The following is a 14,434-nucleotide window of genomic DNA, read 5'->3' as shown; positions in this document are numbered from 1 at the left end:
CATGATTGCAGAATAATTGCCTCTTTCTTCTGCCAGTGTATCAGCGTAAAAAGTAGGGCTGTGTGAAGCTTCGGTCCCTGATTTGATTTGGTGGCCGAATCTCGAAATCCGAATGGAACCATAGGACTCTTTAATCTTTCCAAATTGATTCAGCGATTTGGACATAAACACAGCTTTAAATGTTTTTTCTACATACCTCTAGGTAGCAGGCGGCTTATGAATGCTGTGGTGCTGGGGCTCATGGAGCATCCCACAGAAGCACGGGAGGCTCCCCAGTGTGCTTGGCAGCAGACCCAGAAGTGGACCAGAAGCACTTCCAGACCGCTTCTGGGTCTGCCGGAGAGCACACTGGGGGCCCTTTCCATGCCCTGGCTCGGCAACTGGTGCCTCCTGGGTCTGGAGGCGGCACCCGGGGTCCCCCCACAGCTGACCGCAAAGCAGGGGGGGCGGCTGACCAGCTGGCACACTCCTTGGTGGACCTGGAAGTGGACCAGAAGTACTTCCGGTCCGCTTCTGGGCTTGCCTCTGAGCACATGGAGGGCACCCCCCGCACTCCTGTGGAATGCTCCATACGCCCCAGCATTGCAGCGTTCACGAGCCGCCTGGTACCTCGACGTATGTAGAAAAAACATTTAAAGCTCTGTCTGTGGACGAATTGCTGATTCTCTGAATCGGCATTAAATCTTCAGATTCGGATTCAGCCGAATCGAACCACTGTCCCCGATTCGGACCAAACCCGAATCCAAACCAAATAGGGCTCGCTTCGCACACCCCTAGCAAAAAGCAGCTCTGATACTTTTATTTAAAGATTTGCATGTATGCATTTTGGAGATGGAATAAAAATTCAGTTCCTTCATTTAAACCAGTTAAAGAATGATTCTTTCTAGTCAAGGTACTGGAATTGGTGTGGTATAGAACCAGAGCCCACGGCTGAGACTTGGGCGGGTTTTCCGTGCTGGCATGCATACGCTGTTTTGAAATTGTGTCGTCAGTGATTGGAGAAACCATGTTGTTCCTTCTCTTTGCAAACCCTTATTTCCCTGGTTCAGAGAGAAAGGACTGGTTAAAAGGAAAAACAGATTGCCTGCCTTGTGAATGGAAGGTTAGCTTAGTCACACTATTTACTTGGAGATTTTGTTTTTCTCCAGTTTGTACACCAGAAGTCTTACGAAAATTGAGGGAGTTCCCAAGCCAGCATTTGTTGTCAGTTCTGAATGTTTGTAGGCTGAATGTCACTAGATGTTAACTTCTGTGGCATCTAGTCAAAACTGTGATGGGAGTATTTCATAGCTGTCTCTACTACACTAGTCAACCTGTTCTTTTGGAGCTGCCACTAACAAAGCTAGCAATACACTTGTGCTAACCCTTTTGCAAGAGAATTGATTTAAAAACCAAGGCAAGGAGGAGAGAAGTTCAGTAAAAACACATTTTACATGTAAAAGCAGACAAGGTTCTTTAGGTAAATCTGATATCTTTTATCAGATCAACTCAGAACCTCTAATAAAAGATATTGGATTTACCCCATGTCTGCCTATGTCCTTAGACCAACATGGCTACAACGTACACGCCTTTTACATGTAAAGCCAATTAAAAAATATCAAAGTTTATGATTACTTCATGTTTTCTGTTCCTCTTACTTTCCTTGTTTCATCCTCAAGGGCGTGATGCCTTGTATCTTCCCTGAGTTGGAGGCTGTGATGAATAAAAATCGTTTGAGACTTTTCTCACTCGTATTCTTCCAGTCAGATTAGTTTCACAAGAGCATGGTGTTAGGGGGGTTAGGATGAAGCTTTCCGCTCTCCCATTGATGCAAGGGGAAGTCCTTGTTGGCGGTGCATGCCAATACAAGCCCGTCAATGTGAGCATTGGGTATTTAGTCTGTTCTCAATTTTAGCAATTTTGGTCTCTATTCCAGAAGGGTTGGAGCTTCAGCAGCATCTAACTGTCCATGTAACCTTGACTTCTGGAATATCGGGCCAGTCGAGCCCTGGAAAACTTTTGTTTCATAGCCATTTAACCACACTTGATCTCTTCCATTGCTGCTTACAAGGAAAGGCAGATCTGCTGCAGTTGCTTTTTCTCGCTTGTTGCTTAATAAATAAGGGGTCGAGTTCTTTCAGCACTTCCGGAATCGACCAACTCTTTCCCAATTTGAATTCAGTCAGTCGCTCTCCATGAGAAACTGCTCTAGTGCTTTCTTTGTCGGGACAACAGGCCTGCCATTGTAGCTATGCGAAGTAGACTTCTTTGGATGAACGTTCTCAACTGCCCACAGGCTCTTTATTCATTTGATCACGTGTTGCTGAAAGCGTCTTACTCGTTTTTTGTCCATAGTCTCTATACGTGGCTCTCCTCATAAATAGACCTTGTGTTTCTCGCACTGAAGTGTGCTAATATTAAAATGACTCGTGCAGGCGAATTTTTAGTAGCCTTCAGGCAAGTGCAAGTTTAGCGCTCTCCACTCTCTTTGATTTCAAAACTATGTACAGCATTGCTTAAAGCCATCTTAAAGGAGCTATTTTCCTCATTAGCAAATATTAGCAAACAAACAGACTGGAAGTTTCGATTGAGTTCGTTGTAGCTTTATTCAGCTGCGGGTACCACTTTTGTACACATGATTTGGCTCTTGGACAATACTAATATTAAACAACCTGAAGCCTCTGCTAGCTGGGGGAATGAGACCAGAACAGTCTTAAGCTAGAAAAAGTGGTCCAAGCTAGGGAAACGCCTCTTCTACATAAATGACCAGGTCACAGATGAAAAGTTGCAAGGGACAGTTTGCATTGTGCCTCCTTTCCGAATAGATAAAAAGAGGAATCGGAGCGCTCAGTTAATCCCCTTTTACTAGTAAGCCTAAAAATAGCTTGAGATGTGATCAAGCACTGAATACTTTAGTCCTTTGTATTGCATTTGAATGATTACAATAAAATAGTTTGCGAGTGGAGGGTACGTACGTGTGTGTGTGTACATGGTTGTACTGCTCAGAAGACAACTCCTTTACTCTTAGAACCAGTGGCAAGAAATTAATACATACAGTGTTAAGGGGATTGTATCCATTTGTGCTTTCAAGCAAAACATAATTTGAAAGGAAAGCAATCTTATAGCTAAGGCCCTGATCTGGAAATAAGAAAAGCTCAATGCAATTTCTTGCTCTGCTGCAGACTTTGTGCAAGTGGGTAAACCGTAGAAAGTCTCTGTGCCCGTGTCAAAATCTGTGAAAGCTTCCTCAGCTGTGACTGCTAAGACTGCAAAAAGCTTTGGGGGTCAGACGTTTTTGCTAGGATCACTGTATTATTTGTGTCTCTGTAATAATTTTATTCAACATCTCAGTGAAATTTGTGTAGGCCAAATCTTTTAGAGTACTGTATTAATCTGAACTAGATTGATTTAATCTTTATGGGCAGCCTTTATTGTGAAAGCAAAAAATGGCAGTTGAATCATCAAGACTTGGCCTTGCAAGTTATTTTCAGGCTGGTGACGCACTGAATGGAAGAGCCATAAAGCACCAATTTCAAATGCAGGCCAATCTTAACAGTCTACCTAAATAGCCTCTTTGCCAAGGCAGATGTTCTGCTGTTTCCTTGCCAGGGAGCATCCATAAGTGTCACAGCTGTTTATTCCAGAGATGACCTTTTTCTCCATGTGCTGGCATGACCTCCTTGTCCATGGTTGAGGACACCCTTTTATTGAGCATAAAAACTCAGTATTTTCCGTGGAAGCGCCACCCCTTCTGTTCCAGTTCAGCTCTTCTTGAAGCCACTGTTATCAGTTTGTTCAGAAAACAAGTATCAGTTCTTTTCCCCTCCTTCCTCTCTCATCTTCCTCAAATGAACATGGGGGAAAAAGGAGGAAAGAGGTTCATAGGATTGAAATATGGCCAGAGCAGGGATGTGACAAGGACATTTTACCTTTGACAAGGAGGCAGTGAAACCTACTGCCTTTCAGCCCTCAAGCAGATGCTGCACTGAAGACATCATTAACCAGTTAATCACGTCTTAAAGTGTAAACTAGCCACACACTCAGGGGCTTAATGGAACAACAGACAGGAAACCAGCTACAAAGTTATTGCACAGTATGTGAAATAACTTTGTGGCTGGTTTCCATCATGCCTTAAATTGAATGTGTGACAGGGACCATCCTTGGGCATGAGCCCGGGAGTAAACCCAATGGGGTAATCCTGGGCAGGATTGGGACCAGTCCAGCATTCCAGCCTCATCACCATCTGAACCTGCCACAGACTGGCAGGGACGGCAGTGGGATTTAAGTTGTGGAGTGGTCCCTGCCAGTCAAAAAACCACCTTGTGTGGTCCCGATCCTGCCAGGGATCAGCTGATTGGGACCGCTCTGGGTCTGGAACCCCTGGGGTGGTTCTGATCTGCTGTCTGGAGGGTTGAGCCCCAAGGCAGTCGCTGCTGCCGACAATCTCTCTCAAGCCCCAAAGTGGCTCTGATCAACTGAATGTCACCTGGACTGTGACCACTGAGGGGTTCTAGTCCCCAGGTCATTCCAATTTGCTTTCAGCTGAAAGGGGGCACTCTGGGATTCAAATCCCAGGGGCTTGAGGCCTGGCGTGGTCCTGATCTGATGACAGTCAATTAATCTGGGGACCACATCGGGGCTCAGACCAGCCCCTTGGGTCCCTGGAGCCAGGCAATGATCAGGTGATTGTCAGGTGCCCAACTTGCAACTGCAGGGAGAGCCTGGGACCAGCAGTATGGTGCAAATAGCATCTGATCACTGATCCCATAGTCACGCCTTCTGTCATTGCATGGGGCATGGCAGGAGGTGCGATCGCGAATCGCATCCCATCCTGCCTTCCAGTGAACATATCAGGGGCCCCAGGGCTGTGTTGCAAAGATGTTCTTTGTAATTCTGTCACTTTAAAAGAAAAAAATGTTTTATCTTACTGCGTATTACTGACTTTAGGCTTCTTAAGCTCCTGCTACATGTTACATGCATTGGTGCAGTTAACATGGAATAAATACATTTAGACTGGCCACAAGTGCAAAGTAATTATCGCACCATTAACTGGTTAATTGCACCAGCTACATTTGAAAATTATCACATGATAAAAATGATGGTCCAGCTATAAAGCGAGCCAAGTTAGTGCTTGAAAATGTAACAGCTCTATAGCTGGTTTCTATCCAGCTTTAATTTGTATGTGTAGCAGGGTTCTGTATGTCTATAATTCCCAGAAGGTTGCCATTCATAATTCAGACACAATAGTATACCACTTAAAAAGAAAGAAACCCATAAATAAAAAAGTAGACAGTTTGGTGCGATTCCTGCAATTTAGAGTTTCAGAAAATAAATTCCATCATGCTAACTTTGTTTCGCCCAAAGAACTTGAATTCTTGAATCTGAATTACAACGGTGTTAAACTCTTGGTTCAGAAAAGAGTCTTTCCATTTTGTGTTCACTTATTCCTCTCTAAAAGGCTGAGACAGGTTCATTTTGTGCTCTTTAACATTTCACCAGTAGTTTTAGGAGTACTTCTTGATACAAACTTTTAGAACATAGTTTTATGTTTGAGATTTTTAGGAAAGATATTTTAACTTACTAGTGGGCCCAGTCAGTCATAAGCTGGTTATATCGGTGTCATAGAGCACTGAGTAATAACTCCTAATTGTCCTGTATGAAATAGTAGAGTAGAGGTGAAAGAGTAGATACTAGAGTAGAGGTAGGTACTAGAGTAGGCATGAATAGCTTCTGCAGCTGCAGAACTTTTAAGGGAAAATTTACATGCCAAAATATCTGCTCTCTACTTGCATTTTTTTGTAGAAAGAAAGTTTTATTTTTGTTGGAGGATGTATTTATTTTATCTAAATGGAAGGGCTAGTTTTCTTTTTTTTCCATCTCCAGGTCTGGTACATGATGTGGTTGCTTACACAAATGCCTAGAGATTATTAGAAAGCACAGAACCGTAAGATTGTGTAGTCCTTCTCTGCAGGGTTATAGTGGTGTATTAGATAGTCTTCCATTGTAACTGTTTATAGGTTAGCTTGCATGAACTTGCACCTTGAATGTGCCAGCTACTGTCATTTTTAATTAAATTCCGTATAATCTGAAAAGCGGTTCTGAGGAAGCAGCTTTCAGCTTTTTTTCTAAGTAAACTGTTGAAAGGACTGGAGATCATAAGTCTTGGGGAAAGATCTATTATTAGATGATCATGTCTACTTCCTTCTAAAGCAAAATGGATCCTCACAGTATAAAAATAGCATGCGTTGCACGGCAGAGCAGTCTGCTAGGGGCAAATACAATAATTTATGTACTGTTTAAAACCAATTTCAGTTAAAAGTCAAAAGATATACACTAGTTGCTAGATATCTAGTTATCCTGACTGAGCAAACTGATATATCTATGATGATGATGAAAAATGTATTTTTCACTCTGTTTTTTTTTCTCCACTTTTTTTTTTTTAATAGAATGGTCCCAGTGCCAGATCTTGTCACAAGATGTGCATCGATATTCAACGAAGGCAGATATACACACTGGGACGTTATCTGGATTCCTCTGTGAGGAACAGTAAATCTCTGAAAAGTGACTTCTACCGCTATGACATCGATACGAACATTTGGATGTTACTTAGTGAAGACACGGCAGCAGACGGAGGACCCAAGCTCGTGTTTGATCATCAGGTTAGGTGCACATACATAAATTTAGGGCAGTTGCTTGCGTATGGTGACTGCTACTTTTTCAGGCTTTCTATTGCATGCTTGACCACAGCCCATTGAAAGACGTGCTGGCATCAATCAGGTAATGCGACTGACAGCTCCTTATCGGGAACACACTTCTTGTCTCCTAAAAGTCCTGTGTTGCAACAAAGGAACCATAGACCCTATCCTATACATTTGTTTTGGCAGTTATTTGTTTCTCCGTTTTAAGATATTAACCAGGCACCAGTGTTTAGGGGAACTGGTCTTGCTGAACTGCTGCATAGCGTTGTCTAGTCAGTGGGAAATAATTGCTCTTGTTACTGAGGTCACACAACCCTGTGCACCATAATTGGTGCTGAGTGTTACAAAGGTATTGCAAAAAACCCCCCCAAACTTGAAAGGACTTAAATGGTTTCTGTAACTATGCGGTCTACCTCAGTATATTTTGGAGATGTTAGAACTAGGTGCCAGTTTTTCTTGAAAGTTGCACAGGTCAAAATTGAAATGCAGAATGAATGTTTTGATGCTTTTATGTTAGACTGTTTTGCAGTTGGGTACTTGAGAAATAATCTTCCAAACTTGAATATCTTGGGTCTAAGAAATAAGAAGCACTATGCATTTTTCAAGGTCAAAACTCCCCCCTTTGAGCTGTACCTCCTGACTCTGCACTGTGTAACCAGCAGTATTCTCAGAGCTGTGCTATAGAAGCAATTTAAACTACTTGCAGGTACCATCCTCCCCATGTCTGGCAGTTTTCTGGTTGCCACATGAATCCACAGGTGTGCTAAACTGGATGTGTGTTCCTGCGGACAATAATCCTGGCATACAGTTTTGTTTAAAAAGGAGAATGAATAAAATCCACACGGGAGATACTGTCAGAAAGGAGAAATTATTCAGTGCTAGCCTTGGTACTCTTATCCATTTCCCCTGAAAATGTCACCCCCTCAGGACTTCATTATATACAAAATGTCCTTTTCAGTTCATCTGCCAAACTGCAACCCTCCCAGTAACTTGCAGTACACATTTGTTTTTCATCAACGTATACACTAGTTTTTTGCTAAGTAGCCATGTAATCTTACTTCAGAAAGACCACCTGCCTTTCCCTGCGTCTCACTCCTCCCTGCTGCTTTGTAATTTCCTTGGTGGTTGCTTCATGACCAGAATAAGCTCTTGGACATAGAAGACCACAGTACCTTATTTGTACTGTTGGGCACCTCTTGTGTGCTGTAAATTAGCTGCTTGAATTTTTCAGACTTTAGGGATTATCTGTAGCTATTTCAAATATAGATTGCAGTAGTATCTAAAAGCCTTAACCAGGTCATGTCCCATTCTGTTGTAGAAATAATAGGGATGAGACAGGCAAACAGATGAAGGATTGAACACGGGGCAACAAATCTTGCTTTGCAATAGAATAGCTGTGCATGCGGTTCTTAGCTAATCGGCGGTAATCTCGATCCCCTTCCTTAGCCGTTGTCGAATGGCAGCATTCCTTCTCCAGCACGTAAAGGGTTGTTGCCAACACAAGAGTAAGCAAAGAAACCATTGACATTACTTTTTCTTGCTTTTACCAAATTACTCCAACCCCATTGAGTATTTTGAATTGGCTAGAGCATGGCCTGGGGTTGGCCCTGTTCTCTTATGAAAATGGAGCAACTAAAGATGTCAAGCAGTGGTGTCGCTTCACGCGGGCATCCAATCCAGCTGTAAAGTTGGGGACTATAGCTTCAGGGGCCTCCCTCTGACCAGTGGAGGAAAGCTGCTTTCTCCTTCTCCATTTTCTGTAGACTAGAGATGGAAAAGATGCACTGTTTAACTGGATGCCTCCTTGAGTTAAGGGTCTTTTACTGACTGATATTCAGTCTTAATATATTCATAATGAAAATGCCTCCTAATTCAATGATGCATCTCTTGCTTCTTACAGATGTGTATGGATTCTGAAAAACACATGATCTACACATTTGGTGGTCGAATTTTGACGTGTAATGGGAGCGTAGACGACAGCAGAGCCAGCGAACCCCAGTTCAGTGGATTGTTTGCTTTTGACTGTCAGTGTCAGACATGGAAACTTCTCAGAGAGGATTCCTGTAATGCTGGCCCGGAGGACATCCAGTCCAGGATAGGACACTGTATGTTATTCCATTCGGTAAGTGTGCCCTTAGCATTTAAAAAGAAATAAGATACAAGTCAGCTGTGCTCATTTATACACTGACGCACTCTAGAAGAATTGCGGTATTAAATCATGCATTTCGGCTATATTTTTTTTTATTGATTTAAGTTCACCTTGTTCTTTTTTTTTCCAGTTGTTGGTAATGAAACTGTTTATGGTGGTATGCTGTACTGTTAAACAGCTATTGTAAGGTACCTCTATTGGTGTGAGATGCTGGACATCAGTCTACTCTAGTCTGAAGAAGTTTTTACCCACCCCAACCCCAAACCAAAAATTCATTTTCATACTGTGCCCTGTTTCAGTAGTGTATACTACTAATATGGCAAGCTACTAAGATTGTTAACTGTAGTAGTTAACATATTTGCAAACATATCAAGTGAATAAGAGCCTCATTTTCAGAGTTAGTTAGGAACCAACAACTACCATTATTGTTTAGCAGCTTCAAGTAATAAGCAGTGCTGGAAAATTTGGCCTATTCACTTGAATGTAATCCCATTGTTTTTGAAAATCCGGCCTTGGTTATGAATTACTGAGCACTTAAAAAAAAAACAACAATTTGCTCAGAACAAAAATGTTCAGCTGTAGCTTTATTGAAGAAGAGGTTCAATCCACGAAATACGGGTAGCCCAGAATGGTTGGTGTGGCATATCTGTTCTGCACTAGCTTCCCACCTGGGCACACATGCCATACAGAGTGCCTTTGTGTAGGTTAGGTTATTCTTTGGAAGCAGCATGGAGCAGTGCTTGCAATGCAAAATAAGTAGGCTCCCATAGGGAATTAAAGTGTAAGAGTGCTTCTGCACTAAATCAATGGCCTTGCCACTCTGTAATTGCATGCCCCTGCTCTTGACAAGTCCTAAGTTTGGTGAAAATATGAACTTCAGGTTTGAAATGGATTGCTTTATACCAGTGGTTCTTAACCATTTTAGATTCAAGGCACCCTTTGGAACATGTCAGCTCTTTGTTTTCACTTGTGCTTTTTAACTACAGAAAAGTAATAGAGCAGTTCTGCTGTTGCAAAGCCCTCAAAAGACCACAACAACTCAGAATGGTTTTGACACTATAGATTCCTGTTTGAAATCTCTGGGTTTATCTTGTGAATTGTGTGTAGGTGTGGCACACATAACGGTGCTAATATTGTGCGGCACCCTTAAAAGGGTCTCGTGGCACCCCAGGGTGCGCTGCCATCCTGGGTGAGAGCATATGTATGCTTTTATACCTATTACCCGGTCTCGGGTTTAACACGCAGACTGCAAAACCACAGTCAAACTAATGCTGCCGACTGGAAATGGATAACTAATTGTTAAACCCAAGTGTTTGGTTACGGTTTTATTTTGATCCCTTAGGAATTGCTTTAGTAAAATGCTCTCTAGCTGGTATTTGTAAAGCGTTTCAAAGATTTTTTTCTTTGTTGGGTTTTTTTGTGTTTTGTTTTTGTTTTAATTGTGCACCGAGTCCCAGAAAGTATTGCTAGGTAACGCTCACAAAACATCCACATCAGTACCTGAACACTTATGTACTTAAGTAAGTGCTCACATTCCTAATGTTAAATGTAAAATCATGTTTTCACAAGTGCATCCTGGAAATTTTAAGCTCTTTGCTGCTTAAATTATATAGAAAGAAGTAGAAACAATCTGCCTACTCAAGGATTTTCCACTGGGGAACTTGAAAGAAATAACTGGCTACTTGGCTAGTCATTTGTCTTCTGTAATGAATACACTTGTATTTGGATTATTTGTCTTCTGATCTAGTTCTTGTTTTGGGTGTTTTAGTGAAGTTATCTTGTTTGTGACTTCAGCTGTTTACCTTGAAAATGCTCGTTGCAAGCCCAGAATTGACTTTGCTGTTTAACTAGTTCATAATACTTAAATATGGGAAAGTTTTATTGGATTGCTCACTAAAGTAATGCAAAGTATACAAAACATTGTGTGTATGTAACCTTTAAGTTAAAAGATTTATTAGTCCACTAGGTCTGCAAGTATATCATTCTTAAGAACAAATTCTCCACCAAATTAAACTTATACTGTGGATCTTTAGGCAGGAATCAGAAATATCATAAGTTCAGTTTAATTCTGTTTTGTACATAACTAAACCTCAGAATAGACAAACTGATCTAAATTCTCTCTCTTGGAAATGTCCTGAACTTATTTCTAATTTTGCTGATTCATTAATGTTTTGTTTCTGCAAATTTTCACTGAAAGCCATTTAGTTAAAGTGTTGCTTTCTTAACGGTACAAAAGTCATGCAGTTTTTTTTCCCTTCCTCTTTAGAAAAATCGCTGTTTATATGTATTTGGCGGCCAGAGATCGAAGACTTACTTGAACGATTTCTTCAGTTATGATGTAGACAGCGACCATGTGGACATCATATCAGATGGCACTAAGAAGGATTCTGGGATGGGTAAGAATTAATTTATACATCTTTTTTTTCCTTCTCTCTTTCTCTTTCTCCCTGTCCTTTCTTTTTTTCCTGTGGATTAAATGAAAGTATGTTTCAGTAGATAAGACCCCTGGCAGCGGCTGTGCTGCACAGTGGCTCATTAGAAATAATGGCATCCCAAATGAAGCTTGCACTCTGCCTGTTCTGTATTCATTAATGAGATAAATGGCTGACTTGGTTCTCTAGGGGTTGTTTAACATCTTTCACTAGCACTATTTTATATGAACCACAACTTATATTAGATTTTGCTGCTTACAAGAGTTTTGGTGTCCTTGCCACTCTGTGACTTGCATTTGAAGCTTACAAAGGAGAGAACGGGCAGTTTTGAGCTGGTCCCGGGAATGAATGGGAAGCAGTGGAGTTGTCCAAGCATCAAACGGTGATTTGATAGTTTTCTTCCTACTGAAAGGCAGGTGCTGGATACATTAGGATGTGGAGGAGGCCCCGGCAAGGAACTTGTAATCACCAATGCAGAAGGAAGTAAAGACTTGCTTCAGGATTTCTGCAGAAGCAAAATTGAGGCAATGACTTTTATGTAAAATTACATGTTAAACTTGAAGTAATTTCCATTCTTGGGACCTATCCAGTGCCTGTTGTTGATAGAAAAGCTACCAAGTCCAGTGGGAATTTTGCATTAGTCCCATTCAGCCTTATTAGTATCTCTTACTGAGACTTCATGTTAAGCTGTTAGCATTCCTCCTGCCTTTCATTTTGGCAGAGAAATCCAGCAGTTCAGGGTATGATTGAATGTACCATGTGGCTTTATACAGCGTCACGCAGCACTGGTTAAAAGACCCATTCTGGAACTACAAAAACGCCATGTTGACAAGTGCCTTTGAAAATACCAACAAGTGGTCTTAGCACAACCATAAAGAACTGATTACAATGCATCTTACTGTAGCTTCACGCTTTTTCCTGCAGAGTATAATTGTAAAGCTGAGGGCATGTAATTTCCCTTTTCTCAAAGAAGGCAATTTTTTGCATATGTGCCATATGTTACAAATAATAGAAACAGTTTTATCTTCCTTGCTGGGAAAGAGGGACCGTAACTTCCTAGTTAATTTGCCATTCAGTTATCAAGTACCTTATCACTTTCAGTCCTCTGTGGTCCTGCACTGTACCACTTCATGCAATTTCTTAAGTATATTTATTTCATATGTACATTATTCATTTTGTCATCTCTTTCTTTCTTACCAATCTTAAAACAAGTCACTGATGTTTAAAATACAGCTTTCCCTCTTGATTTTGATTTTTAGGCCAAACTTTTAGAGACATTATTTTAGGTGTTCCCACTGTGTTTGTGGCTAGGTCTGTATTGATAGTCAGAAGTTGCTGTTTGTTCATCATTTTTAAGTTTAAATCTTCCAGGTAAAGGATGAAAGCTAATTATACATTTCCCCCTAAAATCAAGTTTACTTCTGATTCCCCTGTGGAAAAGCCAGTTGCATTATGTTCACAGACTTATTTATTGCGGTACTCCTATGGAGTCTGGATAAAAAAAAAAAAAAGACTTGTCCGAAGAAAATAGTATCCCTTTTATTGGCTGGCTAACGCGCTGCTGTCTGGTTACTGAGAACTGCAAGTCTAAAGCCAAACACTTGAATATGACGTTGGGGGCGCGTGGGTCTTTGATTTCAAATACAGAGTAAGCAGACTGGTTTTATGACATAGAGGACGCTGAGCCACACTTCTCCAGGCAACGGGATTAAACATATGTTGCAATTAAACAAATGAGAGCGTGAGGACTACCCCCTTTCTTTTCTCCTTCCTTTATCCCTCTTAATGCTGAATAGATGATTTGTATAAATGACTATTAGAAATTGTTCATCCACTTTATGGTTCTCATGCGCCCGAGAGAGTAAATAAACAGCGTAGAACATTTCCCTTGTTTGTGAAAGGAAATGGTAAAATTTATTAGTTTTTGCAAGAACAGAACAGAAGCCTGTTGTGTTCAAAACCACAAAAGCTGTCAGAGTTACTTTCGGTCAAAGAAAGCAAGTCTTGAGTTGGACTCCTTTTGGGACTGTTTTGTAATGGGGCACCGTTTTGATAAAAATTATTTTGCAAGTCATTAGTTACCATGTTGTAGATGATATTAAGGGCTGGGGAGGGGAATCAGGTTTTTGGTGCCTGTTTTAAAAATTCATTTCTTTAAGGTGCTGTGTTTTTCATTTTGCTCCCAATGTGCATTTTTGGATCAAATCCAAAAGTCTCAGTTCAGCACTCATTTTAGCTCAGTGTACTTGGACACCTTTTTTACTTAAAATAGTCATAAAAAAGTGTGCACGTGTGGGGGGGAGGTGAGGGTAGAAATGAAGTTCAAAATCTGGTTATTAAGTTTCTATTGAAGTCCTGTTCTATTTAGGATAACCGAGCGATCTTTGAAATGTGACAGAGCAATTAAATGTGGACGTATTTATGTGCTGAGAACAACTTTGAAAGAATTTGCTTTCAGTGCTTTCAGCACTCTTATTTGCTCTGTGCAGATGATGGATTTATAACGTCTGTTGTTCAGCACCTTCAGCATCTGGGTTCGTTGATCCTTGAAATCCCATTTCCTGTGTTCAGCCGATGTAGGAGATATAGGCAGGGCTGGCAGCATTCGCTGTTAAGGCTGCTCATTGCTTCTCCAACCTGGTTTTCTCAGTTGTTTATAAACTTTACTAAATTTAAACAGTTGCAATGACGTTTTCTCCACCAGGTGTCTAAGTTGGGCTGAATTTTATTTTGGCAAAATTTCTGTCCAAATATTTCAGCTGTTTCAAAGGAACATTTTTCCCTATAGGGAAATTTTGTTTGTTGGGATTTAAACAAAAATCTGGCATCTTTTTTTCTCTGAGAAGCACTACTGCACCTATAGTTTAGAGCAAGGACCTTGACACATGAATATTGTATATTAGGGATGTGCCTTTTGCCATTCCCAAGAAAAGCTTTGCCATTCCCGAGTAAGTTTGACTAATGTGCTGCCTTTGAAAAATTAGTTATCACCTGCTTAGTGGAGGCTCCACCAGTTTGAAGAGTCCATCCTAAATGAAGCATGATTGATGCCTAGCATAGGGGATGAGCATGTTTCCTCTGGCCCAGCAGAAACAAGACTCGACCTTCTCTGCAATGGCTTCTCCCGGTGGAGTGGAGTTTGGCTCCCTTCTTCTGCTTCTGGGGCCCATTTCTCC

At 41.1% G+C, this 14,434-nt stretch overlaps 1 protein-coding gene across 2 annotated transcripts in view; it reads left to right on the top strand.

Moving 5' to 3' along the window:
• Positions 1–14,434, top strand: part of MKLN1 (muskelin 1) — a 157,482-nt gene that overhangs the window by 98,733 nt on the left and 44,315 nt on the right. For both annotated transcript variants that reach the window (XM_014607487.3, XM_019487602.2), the window contains 3 exons: positions 6,426–6,638; positions 8,578–8,799; positions 11,093–11,222. In XM_014607487.3, the coding sequence (XP_014462973.1) occupies positions 6,426–6,638; positions 8,578–8,799; positions 11,093–11,222 (565 nt within the window). The remainder of the gene's footprint in view (positions 1–6,425; positions 6,639–8,577; positions 8,800–11,092; positions 11,223–14,434) is intronic.

This window comes from Alligator mississippiensis, chromosome 4, assembly GCF_030867095.1.
Source record: "Alligator mississippiensis isolate rAllMis1 chromosome 4, rAllMis1, whole genome shotgun sequence".
NCBI classification, from domain to species: Eukaryota; Metazoa; Chordata; order Crocodylia; family Alligatoridae; genus Alligator; species Alligator mississippiensis.
This window is presented reverse-complemented; position numbering and strand designations above follow the sequence as displayed.